Below are 22,692 nucleotides of genomic sequence, written 5' to 3' on the forward strand. Positions count from 1 at the left end.
CCTTCAAACCCCAATAGATGTCCATCTATGGTCTTAATGCTTTCAAACTGTTTGTTCCACATCTGTTCATATAACATGAATGATATTGTAAAAATGAAGTTAGAACAATGTAGATTCAGTAGTGTGCACAAAATATGTTCTGCTTTTGAAATAGTTGTTTAAATACATTCTGAAATTATTTTTAGAGTGTTTTGAGCACTTACATATTCCTATCAGTAACTCCGCAAAATAGCAATATTCGATTCGTAAAGCAGATAAACAACATGATTGGATACTTTGATTCACAATCAGTCTCTGAAAAGTTATATTAAAATAAGATCTGCAACATTATTCAGTTATTAATATAAATTAAAATTAATTTGTTAATTGGAGTTAAGATTTTGAGCATGATTAATGAGGTATTGCCCTTAGCTATCAAACTTTCCATTCTGAGCTGTTAAAGCTTTCCTTTGCTTGGCTTGGTGCTGCTTGTATCAGAAAATGGAAGGTTTCTATGATGTAAAAGGAGAACCAGTTTCTGGCAAGCAACAACAGAAATGGGCAATGTTTTTCGGTCAAAATCCAATTGTTAATTGTAGTTAGAGAAGACCCACTGAATCAATGGTAACTGTGTAAGACAACACATATGTAAATTCCATACATTCAGTGTGTCTACTTTTACAATAGGATTCAGACTTTCATATCTCGTTGGCTTCCCAGCTGGATCTAATTGATCTCTGTAGAAAACAGGATGATGGATTATCTGCACTTTTGCATTAAACCAGCAGGACTATTTTTATGTTCATTGTATTGTTATTGCCTTCAGTACATGTATAATGAAGTTAATTTACAAACTAACACGCAAGTATTACTTTGAAATGATTCTAAATAGTTAATATGTTATATACTTAGTAACATGTTTATGGAATTGTTCTTAATTTGAATGCCATATAGATGATAGCTGCAGCCACTGGATGCATTTTAGTGATGCCACCAAAGCCAGAAGTGGATGGGCAGAAGAATTATTACAGGAGTTCAAAAGCAATGTTGAATTACTTAAGCAGGCTGTGAAGGATCAAGGTACAGATTCTCCCACTAAATCCTCACCTCAGGGATCTCCACAGCACACACAAGTAGGTAAGTATCTTATTGTAGTTATTGTTGTTTTATGATGAGAACAATGAAGGACTTTTACTAAAAGTTACAATCTGTTACTTTAAGCTGGTGTACTTGCTTTGATGGAATGATTCACTTGCACTAGACTAGAGTTATTTAGTTGGGTTTTTTATTCCTTAACATTTAACAATATTTAATCCAATAAATATTAATCCTTTTGGGAGTATAAAATTTATTTTAGCAAATTTGTGATTAGAGCAACTGGAAAAAAATCTACTGGGACTGAAAAATCTATGGTATATGGATTTGGCAAAAGGAAAAGCTCAGATTACAGCAGTTGTCATATATATTTCAGAAAATTATTTTAACATTGACACTCATGAATTAATAGGCTTTTTCATATTTTTATTTAGTAGGGTTATCTTTAGGTCACCTGGTACCAAGTCATTCTCTAGATGGTTCACAGTGCAGACTAGTGGTTAAAAATCATAATTACAAATGTATTGTTTTCATGTGTTTAATAAAACATTTAAAAAGAAGGAAAAACACATCAAAACATGTTAGTGGAAAAAATGCATAAGATGATATCATATTTCAGATTGCCAGTGCTTTTTGCCTTACCAAAATGGTGTTAGAGCTGGATACTCACTGCAATAAATTACTCCATGGCTCATAAAAAATCATAATTACAATAACTGGCAATAAATACAAGTCAAAAGAGACTTTACAGCAGAGCTAGCAACTGTGCAGCCTTCAAGTTGTTGTGGTCAGCATAGCAAATGTTGATGAATACTGGGAGTTGTAGTTCAATCACATCTGAGAGGCCATAGAATTCTCACCCGTGCTTTACAGGCTGTCTTCTAGTACAAGGGCAGAGAAAGAATTCAGTTAAGGATAAACTTTGTCCACTCTTTAGTTTTATGTCCTTGATTCTTACAGGCAAGGAACAGATACCCAAAGGAGTCACCAGTCCTTCCTCTGTGCCAGCTCAGCAACCAAAGGATAAACTGATGTGTAGTCCTGTGGTGGTTAGACTTGCAGATGTTAATATTTATCAGGTATATTTCAATATTAATTACTGAAATTACCATCTTTTTTCCTGTTTCTTAATTTAACTGAGAAGACAGATACAGAGTTCATGGTTCAAATGATTCTGAGGCACAGAACCTCATGTTAAAACTAAGAAATATTTCTTTATTTCGCCAGCTGTGATGTAGCTCTAGTGCAGTATATGTTTCCATGAAAAAAATGACTTCCATTAAAGATGGCAGAGATTTTGCAAAAGTAATAATTTGGGATAAAGTTTGTGATTTCTGCTTCCAGATCTGGACTTATGACTACTTGGTCTTAATTATGTGTGTTTTGCATTTGGTATTTAAAATAATTTGTCCTCATGATTAAAGAGGCTGCTAAAAATTAAAGCGTTGTTAAGCAAATTGGCTGTTTGATCATAGGACTCTTAACATTTAGAACTTTAAGTTATTTATAATTTTTGAGAAATAGTAGTTTTTGAAACTATGAATGTTATCATAGCAGCATGCTGTCTTGCCACAATTGTGCTAGATTAAGAATGGAAGCATCCTGATTTGGCACAATTTTTTATCACACTTTTTCCCCCATGATAGTGCTTTGGCAATCCATGGTGGTGTGATCTGTTCTCTACATTGCCAAATGCCGCCTTCTGGGAGGAAGAGTGGGAATGAGCAATCACAGCTGCCAACTGTCTCTTGAAGCCAACTGCACACAACAGCCAGTTTTGGGAAGATGTTGGTGACTGTGATCATTACTCCCCACATTGCTAGGGGGAGGGAGGGAGAAGAGCAGAATCACACCCACTCATACCATGCTACTGCCTGAGAAAGGGAACTGCAGCAGAAGGGACCTACCACAGAAAGGCAGTAACAGAATAGCAGCTAGACTGAGAGCCTATTGATGGGTTTTGGAATGTACTTTGAAAAATTCTTTAGGAATGTACTTTGAAAGACAGGATCTTGTTTGTTATATTTATTTTGGGGTTATTTTCATCAGAAATTTAAAACATATTAAGGTTGACTTTTTCCTGAACTCTGTATAAATCTAATACCCAGGAATTGTTCATAGTTGTACTTCACAAAATCCTAAATTATTATTTTTATTCAATGCTAAATGTTCTATTTTCAGGTCTCTACAGCAGAACAATATCGCCGTTCTCCTAAAACTCTTATTTCTTGTAATAAAAAGTCTCTATACCTCCCACCAGAAATGCCAGCCATTCATATTGAATTCACAGAATACTACTATCCAGATGTAAAAGAGTTTCCTAGTAAGATGGTTTCTCATCCTCCTCTAATTGTCTGAAGTATTTGTGACCATGTAATCATCAACTTTAAAGATTAGGCAATAGCTGTAGTGTAGATTCATTGATGGAACATATTTACTAGATTGATCAAGGACAGTTAGATTTAAAGAAATAAGATCCAGGTATTCTTTCTGGAAGTTCAAGGGCTGGGATTTATGTTTCTGTGTATATTCATTTACCCCTAATTTCCTGCAGTCCACATCACCTTCTGAGAATCATTGTGTCACTTTGTAGAACAGAAGGAACAGGAATGAAATCTTTACCTCACAAATTTGAAATGTTTGCAAAACATTTTGGACTGTATTATAAAATTGTTCATGATTATTAGGTTATAGATTATTAGAACAGTCACTTCTTTAGAACAGTCACTTCCCACAGACTTTCATTTTTAATGTGCTTTCTGCCTAAATTAATTTCGTGGGGTCTTGTTGTATATCAAATAGTACACTTAATATAAAAATGCAAGGCAGTAGGCCTTGGGTGGGGAACATGGAATGCGAATAATAGCGAATATTCTTTTGATTCCTAATGCACATATGCACGCACATATATGTTGGCTTGTAGTCAAAAGGGGACTACAGAAAACCAAAACAGAAATATTGGCAGCATGTTCAGGAAACCCCCATAGGTTGCATAGATGGAAAAAATACTTGGGGAAGAAAACCTGAGGGAGAACTCTACCCCATTAAAACAAAACTAGCCCAATAAAGATTTACTTTTATTGGCTAGAGAATGCTAAATGTTGTTGTTGTTATTATTATTATTATTATTATTATTATTATTATTATTATTATTAATGTCTGTTTTGATGGGGGGAGGACGAAAGAAATGTAGGTAGTTGCAAATGAAAACTTAATGCATTTGGAATAGAATAGAGTATTTGGGGCAGGGTAGGGACGTGGCTGGCTGGAAAACTGAACAGGAACACAAAACACCATTGTTGTTGGGTTTGTTTTTGTTTTCGGAGATTCCAATTGTGTTTATGCAATTATCAAAGTACCATTGCTTGTTCAGAGCTAGTGTTTTCAGAAACAGTGTTCCATGTGCAGCCACACTATTGGTTCCTTGAAACATGCTGTTCATATGACATCTCCCCTTCAGGATTTGCCAGTGTCTTCAAACAGTTTCTTGTGAAAAATGACATTACTTTTTAAAATGCTTTTAATGCTTTTTTTTTTTTTTTTACTTCTTTTAGTTCCAAACTCAAACCTTTTCGTTCAGTTAAATGCTTTGCAGTTCACTCTTGATGAAAGGAGTATTCTTTGGCTAAACCAGTTTGTGCTGGACTTGCAACAAAGCCTTAGTCAGTTCATGGCTATGTACAAGTTAAATGACAATTCAAAGTCGGAAGAACATGTTGATGTTCGAGTTGATGGCTTAATGATCAAGGTACAGTTTGCAAAGATACAGCACAAAATTGCTCAGTATTGTGTTTCTGCAATAATTGGTGCATGAGGTAAAATAAATGCTTTTTGAATGAGGAGCTGTGTGTGAATTGCACACCATGTGTGATGTAAAATGTCATCTCACCTGCCTCCTCTCTGTGCTTATTGGGCTTTTTATGCTTCCAGGTTTTGTTTTATTTTTGAAAGCATATTTCTGGCTCATTTGGCTGAGGGAAACTGGAATGTGCTTCTCAGTGAAACATTCATTGTTTCACATTCCTTCGTTGGAGGTCTTTAAGCAGAGGCTAGATGGCCGTCTGCTGGGGATGCTTTGATTTGGATTTCCTGCATGGCAGGGGGTTGGACTGGATGGCCCGTGCGGTCTCTTCCAACTCTTATGATTCTATGATTGGACTTCATAGAATTTTCCAGATTGATTTTGGCCAATCACATGAGACAGTAGCATGTGCAGCTTTCTGATCTTATAAAAGTATCTGGAAATTAAAGAAAAACATAGACAATGACCCTCTATGTTGGTGCTAGTGATAAATGTCTTAAAGTTAAGATGAGGTGCCTGGAAAAAGTGGTGGTACAGATGGTAGTGTGTTTCTTTCCACAAGAATCTAGATATAATGGGCATATCGAAAACTTGCTGGACCTCAGAGATTTGTTTAAGTATATTTATTCCTGGAAAACCATAGGAAAAAGACATAAAGGGTGCATCAGAAGTGATGTTGCTCTAGATCAAGGGTCTTCAACCTTTGGTTGTCCAGATGCTTGCACTTCAGCTCCCAGAATCCTTTACATACTGTCTAGTGTTTTTGGGGACTCAAGTTCAAAGCAGTTGGAGGACCAAAGGTTGAGAATCACTGCTCTAGGTTTAAGGCATGTGGACTCCATTGGCATAGTCTAATAACCTAGAAAATTTAGAAGAAAAACTGAGGATATAATTCCGAACAGGATCTAGAATAAGTGTGAGATACACTACTCGACTACTCAGAAATTATGCTCCATACACAACTACTAAGTAAGCAGAAAATTGTGCAGAAAATCCAATATGGGGCCAGTACAAACAGGCCAAAATAAAGCTACTTCTGGTCACTTTGGAAGTATGCTGTTTAAATGATACATACGTCCTAAGAGACCAGAAGCCATGCCAAAGCCACACTCCAGTCCTAAGGACTAGACCACAGCTTTGGCACAGCATAATTTAAACAGCATACCTCCAAAGTGACCCGAACCAGCTTTATTTTGGCCTGTCTGTATGGGCCCATGGTTGGGTTATATCTCAGTCCAATCCAATATGGCTGGCTTTTGCTCCCCAAACGTATGTCACAATAAAGCAATTAGTCTTAAAGGCATCATAAAACATTATCTGGGGCAGGAGGTGGTGTTTTTATTTTATTTCTGCTCAGTCTCCCTCAAGGAAGTTAACCAGACATGCTGGCCTCATTCCCAAAACTGCCACCTCCATAGTCCTTCACACCACTTTTTAATTCTTAGAGCCACTAGAGTACTACTTTAGTTTCAGCTTGAAATAGTCAAGGTTACAATGGTCAGGGCCACCCACATTAATGCATGTTTTTCAGTTAACTAAATGGAGAAATAACCCATCCTTTTAGAAGGTATTTTAGGGGTTAGACAGACTGGCAGCTTGGAGCGAGCAGAGCCTGCCCCAGTCCTGATCAACCTCTGATGGTCACAGGATCACAATGACAGGCAGCCATGGTCCCAAGGCTGGCTGCTGCCGTGATCCAGAACGGACTACCAGCAAAGAGCGTTTTTTCCCTGTTCCTTTTGTGGTCAGCTTTGAGCCACGTTAGCTGGCCTTGACACTTCTTCCAGCTGATCCAGGGTCATGCACATTATCGGCACACCATGCCCCCAGATTGGCCAGAAGGTGGTACTTTTTGCCCATCTGTTTGGGGCCTGTGTCACTTTTGTGCTTATGTATCAATAAAATAGCAATTTTTTGGAAGATCACCTTTTTCTTGCAAATACTTCAATTTTTATCATTTGGTAAATAGCTTATCAAAATGTTCTGTTCTTTTACCAATTCAGGATTTGTAACTATTGTTTGTTTTTTATTGCAGTTTATCATTCCTTCTGAAAAAAAACCAAATCATAGGGATGGTCCACGTGCGATTTCTATTCAGAGCTCTGAAATGATTGCTACAAACACCAGACATTCACCTAACTGTAGACATTCTGATTTGGAGGCAGTGTTTCAAAACTTCAAAGACTCTGAATTTTTCAGCAGAACTTTCACAGATTTTCCAAAATCTCCTGACTGTTTTAATCTTCTGCATCCAATCTTCCAGCGACATGCCCATGAGCAAGATACAAAAATGCATGACATCTATAAAGGCTTTACCATCCCCAGGCTAAGTAAATGTGCACTTAAAACATCTGCTGCTGCTGATGTCTGGGCAGTGCATTTTTCCCAATTTTGGATAGACTATGAAGGAATGAAAAGTGGGAAAGGACGGCCAATAAGCTTTGTGGATTCATTCCCACTTACATTCTGGATTTGTCAGCCCAAACGGTTTCAACAGTCACTTAAAGAGCCCTCTGTGTATAGTCACAAAGCTCTTAACATTCCAAAAAGTGATTCTAGTGAGTTTGCTAGTCGATTACATCATAAAAAACTTCTGAAAGAGTATTATAACACTGAAACAGAAGCCTTGGCCAATGGTATTGAAAACCCGTGCACTAAAACTAGCACTTTCGGATCCCAGTCTGCATGTTTTACATCGGATGCAGATGTTCACATTCTTGTTCACATCCAAAAGCATGTGAGCATGCAAATCAATCATTACCAGTATCTTTTCTTGCTCTACCTCCAAGAATCTCTTGTGTTGCTCCTTGATAACCTAAGGAAAGATGTAGAGACTGTGACAGGGAAACCTGCAAAACAGGCAGATATCTGCATTGGAATCTTACTTAAAAGTGCTGACGTAGTTCTGTTGCTCCATCCAGTGATGCAGGGAATCAGCTGTAAATCACCTGCTTTGGAAGAAGGAAGTCCAATTCCATCTGATCTCTCACCTGTGGAAAATGGAGAAACACAAGGATCAGAAAGCAAGCTAGTTCCTGCTCAGACTGCACAGATGAGCCAGTCAGATACTAATATTCTAACTGATTGTCAGTCTGTGAATGCTGATTTTAACAAAGCTGTTCTCACAGATCCACTTTTCAAATCAGAGAATGAGATGGATTTACGAAGGGGAAGTTCTTTTTCAGATGATGCTTCAGAAAAACTTGGGAAAATAAATGATGAAAATAGTAGTGGACTCTTCAGTCGAAGTGATTCGGAAGAAATCTGTGAGTCATTGAGTGATGGAAGCAGCACATATGCCAGGGAACTGGTTAATACGTTAAATTACAGAGAAGGTTCCATTGAGGTGCTGATGGAAAAGGAAGGTGACAAAAGTGTGTTTACAAATAAAGAAAGTGGAGCAGCAGGCTCACTTCTCAAAGTTTCAGAGTTAGAATCTGATGACACATGGCAATCTGAAGAGTTTGAAAATGACAGAGAAAAAATTATTCCAGCTAGAATGCTTGTATTTCAGCATTCATTAAGGTACAGGAATTATTAATGTTCAAAAAATAAATTGTTTAGATTAAGGGTTGAAATCAACACAGTCAAGTAAGATGGACTCCCATGTATTCAAGGATTCAGGCTACTTTAACTGTTATCATTATTAGGAAATAGGAAGAAAGAATAGGAAATATCATAATGTTGTCTGATGTGTAGTCTGGCATTTCTGTACTGAGTAGAACATTCCCATACTAGTGCCAACTGCCACCAGGGAAAAGTTGTGAGGAGTAGGTTTTCAATAAAAAAGATAGATAACATGATGAGGTATGGTAAGAAGGGATATAGATCTCTTGAGGGATGATCAAAGGACAAAAGAAAAGCAGTCTAGACCAGGAAAAGCGTTTCTAGTATTTAGAAAAAGTTTACTCATTGGAATCTTAGCATACCAGCTTGTCACATTACTAGCATCATAGCTTACTTATCTTATTAATGCCCAGAAAAATAATGGTGAAGCATTTCTATGATAATAATAGTAATGCACACTGCACAGTCTTCCTAAAACAGTGGAGATACCTATTAAAGGATCTTCTCTTAATTCTTGCCCAATTGTTCGTTTAAGAAGAATCTGCTGCCCCAATAATGCTAGCAGACATTGTACTCTTAACTGTTTGTAGGAACATCATCTAGTGGACAGAACTCAGTTGAATGAATTACTCTGTTTCTTTAAACTCTTACTTCTGACATCAGATTACTGTTTTATATTTCCATCAACATTTGTTTTAATTTTATGGAGGATTTTAATTTTCTTTTGTAAATTTTTCCACAAGAAGTAATAATTTCCTAATATCTTTGTATTAAAAAGTGGAAAGCCTAAGGAACCCTGCCAGTCCAATCTCCCTACATTCTCTGTTTCTTATAAGAACATGAAGAAAAGTCCATCACAAGCCTCTTTGGATACCATTTCTACTGATAGCATGTTGCTAGAGGAACACTATTTGGAGAGTGATGGAAGTGATAGCCAAAGCTTTTTGGAAAAAGGTAAACAAATCTACTGGTACATTTAATTTAAAATTACACTTCATAACCTGTTTTGAGTTTTTGTCTTGATTTCACTGGTGCTTAACCCTGCTTTAATTTATATTTTAAAAATAAAATAAAAGATCTTGTTTACACTTGTAGCTTTCTGAGGTTTTGGTTTGGGGCTTCTCAGGCCTGAAACACACAGGCCAAATAAAACGCCTTCCAAAAAGATGCATGCCCCCAAACTGCCCAGACATTGCTCCAAGGCCACCTAAGGTGGCCCAAAGCCAGCCTGAAAAGGAGTAGTAAAAATCAGTCCCTGCTGGCAGACTATTCAGGACCATGGCAGAGACTGGCTTTGGGACCATGGCGTCTAGTTGCTGTGGTTCTGGGGCGGCCTCTGGCCACTCATTTTTCCCTGTCTGCTCTACCCCTCAGATTCCAGTATTGAGAAAATATTATATATTGTTGGCTGAACCTTTACTTTTTAGTCTTGGTAGCTGATCAGTTTCCTCTTGTAGTTACTGGCATAAGGAATTCCATCCAAGCAGACAAGATTGTAAGAATATCCCTAATAAATCAATTGCAAATTGCAGCCAAGTCCTATCAGTGATTGTATGGCCAAGTTCTTGTAAAATAAATCAGACATTTTATTACTGAAGTTAGAATGTTGGTATTTAGCATATATTACCTTTGTTTTACAGTACTGTGGATATATGTTTCAGTATTATGTAGAAATGATTTGGGGGGAAATATTTAAATTCAAGTGCAAGCAAAATTATAAAGATCAGTTTCTGTAAGAAGCTGGAAAAAACCTGGGCTGAAAAATGTGCACCCATTCCTGGTATAGTGTGCTTTGTGTACTTCTGGATTATTCTGGAGAAGTGTGACACTTCTGTGTTATGGAGACCTAATAAAAGGGATATGTTTAAATGCCAGGTATACAGGCTATTTGCTCAAATATTATTAATGGCATAATCTCCTTCTGCCATAGATTCTTAAATGTTTTACATTGATCAGTAAACTAGCCCTCTCCTAGTCTATCATTTTAAAGAAATATTTGTGAATTGTTCATTGCGGTGTAAAATAAGAGATCATATCCAGTGCATCACAGTGTACCCCTGTGAGCTGAGCGACCTGTAGGGAATTTTCTATGCTATATACCTGTGATAGTTACGTGAACTTTATTCTATCAGACTATGTGTTTCAGGATTAGTGTGTGTAGCTGATTCTTTTTACTTTCCCATTCACAAGTTATATGGAAGGATTTAATGAAATTGTTTAAAAATTATTTGAAATCAGTCTGTGTTTGTTCTTAAATAACTTACCTTGGTTTGATTTAGAATTCGATCAAACTAAACTGAATGTCTGCTTGTGATCTATTGACAAGTGTATGAAGTAGTTTTATGAAAATCACAAATCTAAACACATCTATTTTTATATATATATAATGGATATACAAGCTATCTTGTCAAATAAACCAGTGGAAAACACTCCTCATGAAAGCACAGTGGTCGAGAACTATGGCGGATCATCTCCAGATGCTCTCAGCGCAGCTTCAGAGAGTGCTCCAGATCCTAGTGAAGAAATGGTAATGCTTCCCAAATAAGGACATATTCATACATTTCTATGAGGTGGGATTATTTGAACAGTTTTTTGGTTGGGAAAGTTGAAATTTTGCTAATCTAGAAATATTTGGGTGGTAGAATTTGGTTTCAGGGCAGAGTATCAAAGAATGGTACTTGATAAAATAGGGCGGAAATCTGTATCATTTACTCTCTTTTAGTGATTGCTGTTATAGATAAGACAGTCTGTGCTCTTTAGTAATTCTGAAATTGGCAGCCAGCCAATGATTCAGCATATGAATTTCATTAGAGGCAGTATTCAAAATACTTAAGAGTCAAAGAATAAACACACTCTTTTTCTGCTGTAATCCAGTCACCTCTCAGAACATGAAAATTTCATAGATAGATAGATATTCCCTCCCCCAGTTATGCTCTTTTGAATTGACAGAACATATGTTTGGATGGGAAAAGCAGATTAAGCCAAACTTCTTCAGTACAGATATCATTAATTGGAATGGGACTTGTACAAATATAATAGTTTTGTAAATTGTGTAAGATGATTTGACAAACAGGAATTGTGTAAGATGCTTTGATAATTATTTAATGTGATTTAATTTATTTTTAACACTCCGAATAGAATACCCAAAACAGTGTACAATAAAGTGGAGTTCTGAAATGAGTTATTTTGAAAATTCACTCTTAACATCTGTATACCCTTATTGCACAACGATTAAAAAGCCAAACCTTGTGGAAAATAAAGAACACATTTGAAAAATGTGGAATATTGCAGCCAGCTGAGCTTCCATAGCTTTGGTCTCATGAGTGAGAAAAAGTCTCAAGAGATCAGTAAACAGTAATCCTATGTGGATGGTATCTTCAACAAATAGTGATCTGAAATCCAAAAAGTACACATTTCCCAATGTTAGTGGCTAACATCTTAAATTGACTCCAGAAGCAAACTGGTAACTATTGTAGATCAGGTATAGTGTGAGATCGTTGGCCACTTCCATCAGTTTATAGGCAACTGATTTTTATACTCCAAAAAGCTTCTGAAAAGATATCAAAAGCAGCTGTAACTGTGTGCATTACAGCAGGCAAGATATAAAGATAAATTGATGTCCTGTCCCCCTGGGTGGAAGCACTGTATCAGATGTAGTTGATCCAATACGCTCTTGGCTACAATCCTCCTACCTCAAAGAGAATGTGATTCCATTACATACAGATAATTCCAACCCTTTCACGTCACAGAAATAATAAACTATGTTTTTGTGTGAATTCAATTTCAATTTGTTTTTCTTCATCTACTGCAAGGTCCATCTAAATAGATGCAGGACCTGCCACTGCTAGTCTTTAATTTACTAAAAAAAAAGAAAGATCTGGTTGTCATGCTGATGACACTAAACCAGTCATGCTTGGGAGCTTTGTATTCATGTAAACAATGTGGGTTACAAGATGGTGGCATACAGGATCCCATAGGACCAATCTTGTAAACTAGGTAGAAGTCAACCCTAGCCCTCTGAATATACCCTAGCTGACAGAAGAAGTAGTTCTTATTTACTACTGGCAGTGAGTCAAGCCCTTAATACCATATAGTCTAGATCTATGCCAAAGCCAGATCAGAAATCCAGCTGCAAGGGAACTTGAATAGCTGTGCATTCCAGGAATGTCTTGAGCTGATTGGCCATCACCTATTTAATGGTTTTACCTTCATATAGGCATTAGAAATTTGCTGCAAATTCCCCAGCCATTTCTCCAAAACATCACTGATCTAGAGCAAATACTGCGGAAGATCAAGGAAGAAAGTACAAAGGTAGACTTTGTACTTTATGCAGAACATAAAGAAAACAAAAATAATGACCATGGAAGATCTTCATAAATTCAACCTAGACAATGAAGAAATAGAAATAGTAAAAGAGTTCTCATATCTTGGATCAAACATACATCAGAACGGGGACTGCAGTCAAGAAATGAGAAGACGACTAAGAATGTGGAGGGCACCTATGAAAGAATTAGAAAAGGTTCTAAGGAGCAAAGATATATAACTAAGCACAACAGCTAGAATCATACAAGCAATTGTGTTCCTTATTACCACATATGGATGTGAGAGCTAGACAATTAAGAAAACAGATGAAAAGAAAATAAATTCATTTGCAATGTGGTGCCAGAGAAGAGTGCTGAAGATACCATGGACATTAAAAAACCAAATAAATGGGCCTAAGAACATATCAAGCCTGAAATCTTCCTGGAAACCAAGGCACTTTCCAGACCGCCCAAAAGGGCGGTCTGGTGGCACCCTCATTTGCTGCGCAGAGGAGCCTCAGCAGCCAAACCGCGTGACTCCTCCGCACAGCAAAAACAAGCCGGAAAGGACGCCCCTTTCTAACCCTAGTACGTGCCGAGCATGTACTATCGGCGCGTGTAGAACGCGCCATAGTTAGCTAAATTAAGATTGTCATATTTAGACCACATCACGAGAAGGCACAACTCATTAGAAAAGACAATAATGTTAGAAAAGATGGAGGGAAGTAGAAAGAGAGGAAGACCACACGCTAGAGGTCATGGGGATGAATCTGCAAGCACTAAAAACAATAGTGGAAGACTGGCCACATTACCGCACTACAGTGCTGCTATTCTGCTTTTACTGCTCTGGCTGCCTCCTGTTGCATTTTGGGACTTGTAGTTCTTTGAGGCCTAAGAGCTCTCTGGCTTCATTCTAAATGCCCCTCCTTAAACAGCAAATCTCAGAATGCAACAGGAGGCAGACAGAACAGTTAAAGTGGAATAGCAGCACTATAAGAGTGTAATGGGGGTAATCTAGAGGGATCTTGGAGATGTCTTATCCACAGGGTTGCCATGAGTTGAGATCTACTCAAGGGTGGTTAACAACAACAGCAGCAGCAGCTGAAGGAGGAGATAACAATTTAAGAATCCAGTGGACCCAGTTGCTTTCAACAAGATTTTAACAGCCAAGGAGGAGAGTAGTCAAGAACATAGTTGATGAAATATATATACCTTAAGTTGTTGTGGTCTGGTCCTTGAGAAAATTCCAGGAAGTGGTGCTGGGGAATTCTTTCTTTGCTGCCTTTGCCATTAGACCATTGGGCTGTGGTGTCTCACGGGATTTTCTCTCATCACCTGTGCTACTGAATATGTGAAACCTAAGAACTTCTCCACACATTTGAGATACATTTAATTAAAATATTGGCATCATCCAGCTTTCTCCATTTCATAGCTCTCTAAGGAAACTGTTGACATTCTCATTCTATGCTTGCAAACAGAGAATTTGAATCAGTAATAGAGAACAAATGAGGCCACTAGTGAAAGTGAACAAATCAAAACAGAATCCAGGAACGATGTAGTTTGATTGTTTGATTATTTATTTATCAATTTGTTATAATTATTTATATCTGCTTCCCCCTCCAAAAGAGACTCAGAGCAATTTTTTAAAAAATACATTTTAAAACATATGAAAAGAGAACATTAAAATAGAATCATACTGTAATATTAACACAATTCACACTTCAGTAAAAGAATGCTTTAGTTGTTTGTTAGTTGTCTGCTACACTGTCTGTGATGCACACGTTCAGCTGCAAATTGTTCAATTTTTCATGTATTTTCTTTTTAAATTACTATTATTGTGAGCTACTTTGGGCATACATCATGGAAGGCAGGCTATAAATTGCCAAAGCAAAAGTTTAAAAAAAAAAATAGAGGGAAGCCTCTTACCAGCATCAGAAATGTAAAACTGCAGAATTTCATCACCACTGACATAATGTGATGATATTCTATGCAGCAATTTTTTTTCCTTCATTGTGGGTAGCAAAAGTTCCTAGTGGGCTGCAGAATTTACATTAACAGAAATAATTATTAATTATATGTAGCTTGTAGTTTTGATTTTGAGATATTATTTCTGTACAGTACTAGTACTTGAAGAAAGTTCGGAATGAAATATGATGTTTTTAGAAGTTAATTTCTAATCATATTTTAATTTTGTTGACAGATGTCTGTTGTGGTTTTTAAAATATTTGGTATTAATGGTGAAATTGACATCAGAGGGGAGGACACAGAAGTGTGCCTTCAAATAAACCAGGTCATACCAAATCAGTTAGGCAATATCAGTGTTCGACATTATCTCTGCAATCGAACAGCAGGTAAGAACTAATCTAATATGAAAAGGCACTAGTTTTTACATTAATGGAAATGTGTTGAAGAATTGCTCTCTTATTAACAGATTGTGAAAATAGGTCACTGCCTTCCCAATTAGAGACCTATAAATTTTTCCACTAGTAAAAATATCTATGTGCACTTTGCTTGAAATAATTTTGAAAAAAAGGCCAAAACCTAGAGTTTTTCAATATACTGTACCTGAACAATTGCCTATCTTGTCCAGTTGAGTGACTATATTCCTTTCTATCAGGGGTGGGAAACTTCAGAAGGCTGTGGGTCTGCTGTAGCCTCTCAGAAGACCTTTGAAGGACCATTCCCCACCGTAGTCACTGCTGCAAACACAATTATCTTTTTGCCCCTAAATGCTCCAAAACACCCTCTAGGGTTTGGGAGGTATTTTCACCACATTATTGACAACTGGAAGTGAGCAGAATATACTACCTGTTCACTTCTTATATTTTTAAAAAGGCCTCCCGTGGACTTAAATTGGCTCAAGGTAAATGTGGTATAACCCCCCCCCCCAAAAGGGTATTTGGAAGCAAAATCATTTTTATGCAAAAAATCACACAAAAAAGCCTTTTACCCCTGGAGGGCTCAGGGAGTCTCCAAATATGGTGGGGCATTTTGATCTCGAGGGCAGAGGCACAAAAACTGCTAATGGCTGTACTTTGCCTTCCCCTGCCTCATATATAGCTTCCGTTGTATAAATTATTGTATGGATTGTCTATTATCTGTACGTCCTGGGGTATATTTAAAATGAATACTATGTACATTGTAAACTCAGCCTTGGAGGCTAGGTGTGTACAAGGGAGAATATGTTGGAAAACAGACTGTGTTTATATGCATTTAATGTCCCATAAATTCATTGTTTTTTCAACAGGTTCTGATCCTAAATCTGTGACTGGGCCTGTTAAATCAACACCTGAAATTAGACTGAGATGGGAAAGTGGACCCAGTGCTGTAATACATTCACTGCTGTCTGAAAAAAATGGATTTCTGCAATGTTATGTGGAAGATCTGAGTGCTGATTTCCTAACTTCTTCACTTATGAACATTCAGCGGTTTCTCGAAGATGAAATGGTTGCAGAAGTGATGCCTATGAATATAAAAATTTCTAATACAAGGATTAATTTAAAAGTATGTCATTCTGGAGTGAGTTGGGTGTTAGTCTAGAGAAGTGTTTCCTAAACTTTGGACCTCCAAATGCTTTGGACATCAGCTGTCAGGATTCCTGACTATTATTGGTCAAGTTAGTAGGGCTTCTGGGAGTTTAAGTCAAAATGTCTGAAGGCCCAAAGTTTGAGAACCACTGGTCTAGTGTGTATTCTGGTATTTTGTGCCTACTTTTTCAGGAAGTACCTGAGAAAATTATGATCAATGGGTCCTGTATAAAGTTTTAATGAAATCTTTTTTTTTTTTTTTACAGAATTAAGTGCTGTGGGATGTTTTTAATCAGTCACTGCTGTGTGTAAATTGACTTAGCATGAAACTTCCAACATGTTTTGTATGTTTTCTGAAAGTATGCTGCAAGATCACAATATGTTCACTGGACAGTGAATATTTATTATGTGTGCTATCTTCCATCAGTAGATGGTTGTTTTCACATGCATTTGTCACAGTGTGTACAACTACAACAACATTTTGGTTGCATCTTATTCCAATTGTTAAATGAACTCTCTACTGTAATCAAGTACATTTCAGTATAAGTGCGGTAGTAACAGTGATCTGTGAAAGTATTGTTCAACTGCATTTTATTCTTCATTCCTTCTCAGTTAACATCCATGTACTAACCTTACTCAACAAACAGATAAGGGGTAGCATTGCTTCAATGCATTGCAGTTCCTCTAAATGAAACCAAACAAAACAGCAACTTGATCTAAAGAAAGTACCCTAGCAATGGAGATAACACATATTGCAGTAATGTTCAGTAATAAGATTAAAGATAGCTGATTTACTTCCTTACAAAACTGAAGTACTGTGATATAATATTGTTGCAATCCTGGGAAAAATAGAAGCTGTAGCTTTCCGGATGTTTCCCCATCTTAAACAAATGCTTGGATCAGCATTTGCATCCTGGAGGTGTATCATCCATTTTCTGCCAAAAGAGATCATCAGAGCAATTTGGCCTAATTCCCAGCTATCTTTATTTCTAGCCTAAAAGATTGGTGTACTTATTTGTTATCTGGCCCTGGCTTAACTGGATTTTCTTTAAGTGGGAAGTTTTCTGCTAAGCTTTCTATTTATTTTTAGTCTTCATTACATGACAGTTCTCAAATAATTCTTACTGAAAGATGTAGAGTTAGGGAAGATGCAAAAGTGGTGTTTGAGTTTGACTATTTATTTGGTAACTGACAGCAGTACATTCTTAAAAGCATGTAGTAAATTTTTTTTTCATCAACATATCTTGAAATAGCAACAGAGGACACTGCTGTGAATCTTCCTTCAGTCTTTGCTTTACTTTAAGCAACCACTGTAATCTCTGGATGTTTAAGTTGCAACACAGAAAAAAACTGAACATTTTAGAGTTATATTATTTTCAGTAAATTGTTAATTTAGCTTGCTTGGGCTGGAGAAGACTTAGACTAAAATTTTGTGAAAGATCTGGTCCCTCCTTAAGAGTTGATTCTCAGAGGTGGTGCTGGAGAATATTAAAGACCTAAAAGAATTTTTTTTTATTGCTGTTACGTGCTGTCAAGTTGGCTTTGGTCTATGGCAATCCTGTGAATGAGAGATCTCTGTTGCTAGTATCCATCTCAGCTTTTCTGAACCATAGATTCCTTATTGAGTCAATCCAACTGCCACCATCCTGGCCTTGGATGGAGGAAAGAGCCAGCAGTATCTGCTGGACTTGGTCTCCTTCCCCACTGCCATTCTCTTCTTTTGTGTCACGTCTTTTTAGATTGTAAACCTGAGGGCAGAGAACTGTCAAATTAATAATCTGTAAACCGCTCTGAGAGCCTTTGTGGCTAAAGAGCGGGGTATGAATAGGCCAGTGTCCCATTGCATAGCTTCACAATTCAGTAACCGGACTTTTTAGTGACTCTGCTACTTAGTTAAGTGCATGCAAATTTACATTGATTGAAAGTTCATATAGAATTCTAGCCATTTTTTAAAATATGAAAGCACTCGACTTTACCCAGGGATTTCTTTCATGCTTGATTCTGCTATATGTTTGATGTTCCTGCAGAATTAGGAACTTTCCTGTTGACTTAAAAATATCATGGAAAACTCTTCTAAAACAGAGTTTACCTTTAGTTTGTCTCTTAATTAGGAGATCCTTGGTGGATGTAAAACAATATTTTAAATTATTCTGTTGCATTTCTTTTCTAGGATGATAGCCCACGTGACAGTCTGACTGCTCCTGAACCACTCCCAGTAACCCTGAATATTGACCTACTTATTGTAGAAAGAAAAGATGATGGTTCATTTTGCATCAGAGGTGTGTGTATCTTTATCGTTCCAATAACATCCAAAAATGATACCTTTATGGGGCCAATCAAAATACACAATTACATGTGGCAAGCTTTTGAAGTCACACTGGCTTCTTCATCAGGCAAACAGGAGAAAGAAATTGAAAATTTTAGTCATAGGCCTCCATTTTTTGTTTCTGGTATTAGTTCAGATGGTAGGGAGGGCTATCTGGCATCTCCCCCTTTGGCCATGTGGTCACTGGTAGATTTTCAAAGTCAAGGAAATTTAATGTCCATTTGCAATTCAAAGAAGATGTTTCCTTGGAATCCAGCATGTCTCCTTCCTTTTGAAGCCACAAGATCCTATGTAGGCAGAGAACACCTATGTTCTATGTACCTGCACTATGTAAGTGTTTGATTGCAGTCAGTGGCAGTGTGATGCAGCTAAGTGTGTCCATTCACAGCCTTATAATTTATGTACCTGAGCGTATCACTATTCCACTTTACAAGTATCCAGCAGGCATTTTCCACACAGAAGAGTTTTCTATCTCATATGAAGTATGTAATGTTTTGCCCTTGTGAAGCTACCAAAACTCCCAACCTAAAGCCTTGGAATCTTAAGCAGGGAGATAGAGAGAAAGTCCAAGGTCACCAAGGCATCTGTAGAAAAGTTGTGGTCATCTAATCCAGTCCAGGACTTTGTGAGTCAGTAGTCAGTCAAGAAAAGAACTTCAAAGGGTAATCTGAAAGAATAGGCAGAATCTAGGCAGACTAAATGGAGGCTGTCATATTTTGACCACTTTATGAAAAGGCTTGAATCATTAGAAAAACCAATAATACTAGGTAGAGGACAGCAGAAAGAGAGAGAGAGAACACATGCCAAATGGATGGACTCAGTCAGAGAGGCCATAGGCCTGAACCTGCAGAGGACAGGGGGTCTTGGAGAGGTCTTATCCACAGGGTGGCCATGAGTCAAGGTTGACTAGAGGGCAGTTAACAATAACAACAGTACTACAAATAGTATTGCAAATATTACTAGAGTACTAGTTAGTGTTATACTAGTAAATTATAATTTAATATTGTACTAAATAGCAATAGAAATTTTTAATATTATAGTATGCAGTGATAACTAGCAATGGAAATGTTTCTATGTGTCCACTTCTTTATGATTACCATTGCCCAGTTTAATGTTTTACATTGATAATTGTAAATTTTATTATTTTAGGTAATTACTATCTTTTGTAATCACTTTCTGTTTTATTTTAAGCAGACAACCGAATATTTGGTAACAATGTACCAAAGAATAAGGCAAGTCAAAATACAGGTGATCAGATTTCTGAAGGTAGTACACACATAAAGTGGAAGTCCCAAGCCACACAGACATCTCCAGAAATTAACAGATCTTCTACAGTTTTATCTGATTCAGTCAATAAACAGGTAATGTCCATTTTAAAAAAAATAAATAATTCTGTGCTTATAATGGCCATACACAAAAATCAGAATGATTGTTCAGATTTAAAACAGTATGTTTTGTCACCTTGGGAGCAGTAACTGAGTAGCTGGCTGAGGAGTGACCGAGAAGCCTCTTGTCAATGCTGGACTTGTGGCAAAGTCCAGCGCAGGTGAGACGCTTCATGGTTGCTGCTTGACCAGCTGGTCAGTTCCTGCTTCCAACGTGACCGGGTACAAAGTGAAGAGCTTCTCCCTGGCACTCAATCCTCCTTTGCTGGGGTGGAGAAGGGAGCAGCCAGCTTCCCATTTTTCTCCCCATCGAGAAAGGATGTTCAGTCCGAGAGAGGTGAGGGACACTTCCAAAGAATCTACCACGGATACTCCTCCCTTCCTTCCCTGGAGTCATCATGCCTTGCACACACAGCTTCTAGTCCCTCCCAATATTGTTTCTTCTGCCACCTCTTCTCTTAGCCTGTCCAGTGAAAGAAGGCAGGAACAGCAGCACAGGTCCAGCCTGCCAGCCAAGTCCTGATAAAGCTCACAAAGCTTAAGCAATTTCCCAAATGTGAAAGATCCTGTTTGCCACTACTTTGCCATATGCTGTAACTCCTCATTCCCCCATGGTCCTATTGTGGAATATTGATACTCTCAATTAGGCCAACAGACACCTTTTAAATATTTATTATTAATTTATTAAATGATGATGATGATCATCATCATCTTGGATCCCAGTTGGCAGTGGGTATTGTGCCTCACTCCTCCTGGTAGAATAGAAGCATCCTCCTGTCCACAGTAATAGCAGTGACAGCAATGTTTATGGGGATACTTACTGAAACCTAGTGTGAGAATGCCATGTAAATCTGTACATGTTAACATTACAGGCAGAGGAGAAATTTTTTACTTTGCTTCAAAAAAGTGTCTTGGGTATACAAGCAAAGTGCACATACATTTGTTAATTTTGATAAATATTTACACTGTACAGTAAAATTGAGTGTGGTTGTTTTCCTGTTTATCATTTTTAGCTAAGCCCCCCCCCCCCCCATAATTTGCCCAGGCAAAACATTTATAGTGCTTTGAGAGATAGCAGATCTATAATGAACATTCAATGTTTTCTGTTAATTAATTGATAATTTTTAGATTTCAATTAATTGATAACGTTCAAAAGGATCTAATTGTTTATAAATACTTCCTTTGACAAAATATTAATCTAGCCATACATACAAAAACTAAAGCCTTTATTTTTTATTTAATTGTTTCAGCTTATAGAAGAAAATGAATGTCTTAAACAGGAATTAGCCAAAGCTAAGATGGCTCTTGCTGAAGCTCACATGGAGAATGACTCTCTGCTTCACCGTATTAAAAAGATGAATACTGAAAATAAGCAGTAGCAGACACTCCATATTGATGTAGAATAAGAAGGGATGTATTTCATTAAAAAAAAACTTGAGCTCAGAGCAACATTTCTGTGCAATATGCTCTTCTGAGGATATCAACAAAGAATTAGAATGTTTTCCTCTTTTAGACCTGCTTTAAGTTGCAGTGAGGCAGGGAAAATAAATTTCTATTATATGTTACTAATTTGTTTAATAGATGGTGGCATGAATAAATAAATAAAATGTACCATGTGTTATCAATAGGGCATCTTCATTTGTGAAGATAAAATTGTTTTATTGTTAGAAGAAAAATGCTATACTGGGGAGATGAAATTGGCAGTATCAATACAGTTGGATATAAATGGTCTCAAGGTTGCTACCAAAACCTGATGTAACTATCCAGATACTGGTCTAAAAACCTGCGGAACTTGCCTGGGAATGCATGCCCTATTTCATGGCCAGATTCTCAAAATGTGTTAATGCACTGGAACTACTCAAAGGCTTATGAGATAGATGAGGTTGCAGAAAATGGAGAGAGACTCTAGCTATTCAGGAGCCATGCTAATGTTCAGTTCCCTTTTATTCATATCTTTGGCCATTGTAAAACAAGGAACATTAGAGGGCTCTCCAATCATCCAGGCAGTGAATTTTATAAAAAGGTAGAATGGTTAGATCAGGGCTTGTTTTCAGTGATGATCATTGGTCATTTGCAGGTATAGTCCTTACTCTGATTCACTGAAATTCACTTGTTCTCAATATGGTACTAGTGAAATTCAGATCTTTAACAATTTTGTTTTTGTACAAAGTGTAATCTAGCTGTACATTATATGCTTGGGAATAAAATGTTTCATTGTTAATTGCCCTATTGAATTGGTTAAATTCCATATACTGTAAAGCTTCATTTTAAACTATTAGTTACTTGTATAAAAACTAAATTATAATTTTCAGGTGAAAACTGCTACAAATGTATAAATAAAGAACACAGATTTCTGCAAACTGTTCTTTTTCTTCTTCTCTTCTTTCTTTCTTTTTTTTAAACACTGAGCAAAACCACATTTGATAGGAAAATTCACTTTGGAAATATATATTTAAATAACTAACCAGTGATCTTTTGTAGTCATTTAATCAAAATGTTTGCTTTGCATCATAACATTTGCTGTGTGCAATTTGTACAGTATTTGTACCATATGTTAGGGAAGGTACGCTTTGTTAAGTGCAAATAAGAGTCCTAATATCTTCAAGCTGAAGAGATTTCAGCTATATGGGAAGCTCAAAAATTTGCTTGGATGGAACTGTTTTAAATTAAAGCATTCTCATACCAAATGCTCATTCCCTGATTAAGAGAA

The 22,692-nt window shown here is 37.0% G+C and overlaps 1 protein-coding gene across 6 annotated transcripts in view; it reads left to right on the forward strand.

The window, feature by feature from the left end:
- The window catches only part of UHRF1BP1L (UHRF1 binding protein 1 like), a 47,092-nt gene extending 24,750 nt beyond the window's left edge, over positions 1 to 22,342 (forward strand). For 3 of the 6 annotated variants that reach the window (XM_042468080.1, XM_042468082.1, XM_042468083.1), the window contains 12 exons: positions 934 to 1,116; positions 2,035 to 2,153; positions 3,256 to 3,397; positions 4,629 to 4,822; positions 6,912 to 8,401; positions 9,222 to 9,397; positions 10,843 to 10,970; positions 14,945 to 15,095; positions 15,992 to 16,248; positions 18,442 to 18,550; positions 19,789 to 19,958; positions 21,233 to 22,342. In XM_042468080.1, coding sequence (XP_042324014.1) covers positions 934 to 1,116; positions 2,035 to 2,153; positions 3,256 to 3,397; positions 4,629 to 4,822; positions 6,912 to 8,401; positions 9,222 to 9,397; positions 10,843 to 10,970; positions 14,945 to 15,095; positions 15,992 to 16,248; positions 18,442 to 18,550; positions 19,789 to 19,958; positions 21,233 to 21,361 — 3,248 coding nt within the window. In that variant the 3' untranslated portion in view covers positions 21,362 to 22,342. Of the gene's footprint in view, positions 1 to 933; positions 1,117 to 2,034; positions 2,154 to 3,255; positions 3,398 to 4,628; positions 4,823 to 6,911; positions 8,402 to 9,221; positions 9,398 to 10,842; positions 10,971 to 14,944; positions 15,096 to 15,991; positions 16,249 to 18,441; positions 18,551 to 19,788; positions 19,959 to 21,232 lie in introns of those variants that run through there. The other 3 variants (XM_042468081.1, XM_042468084.1, XM_042468085.1) reach the window with 3 other exon arrangements.
- Positions 22,343 to 22,692: the final 350 nt, after the last annotated feature.

The sequence above is a fragment of the Sceloporus undulatus genome, chromosome 5 (assembly GCF_019175285.1).
Source record: "Sceloporus undulatus isolate JIND9_A2432 ecotype Alabama chromosome 5, SceUnd_v1.1, whole genome shotgun sequence".
In the NCBI taxonomy this organism is placed as follows: Eukaryota; Metazoa; Chordata; class Lepidosauria; order Squamata; family Phrynosomatidae; genus Sceloporus; species Sceloporus undulatus.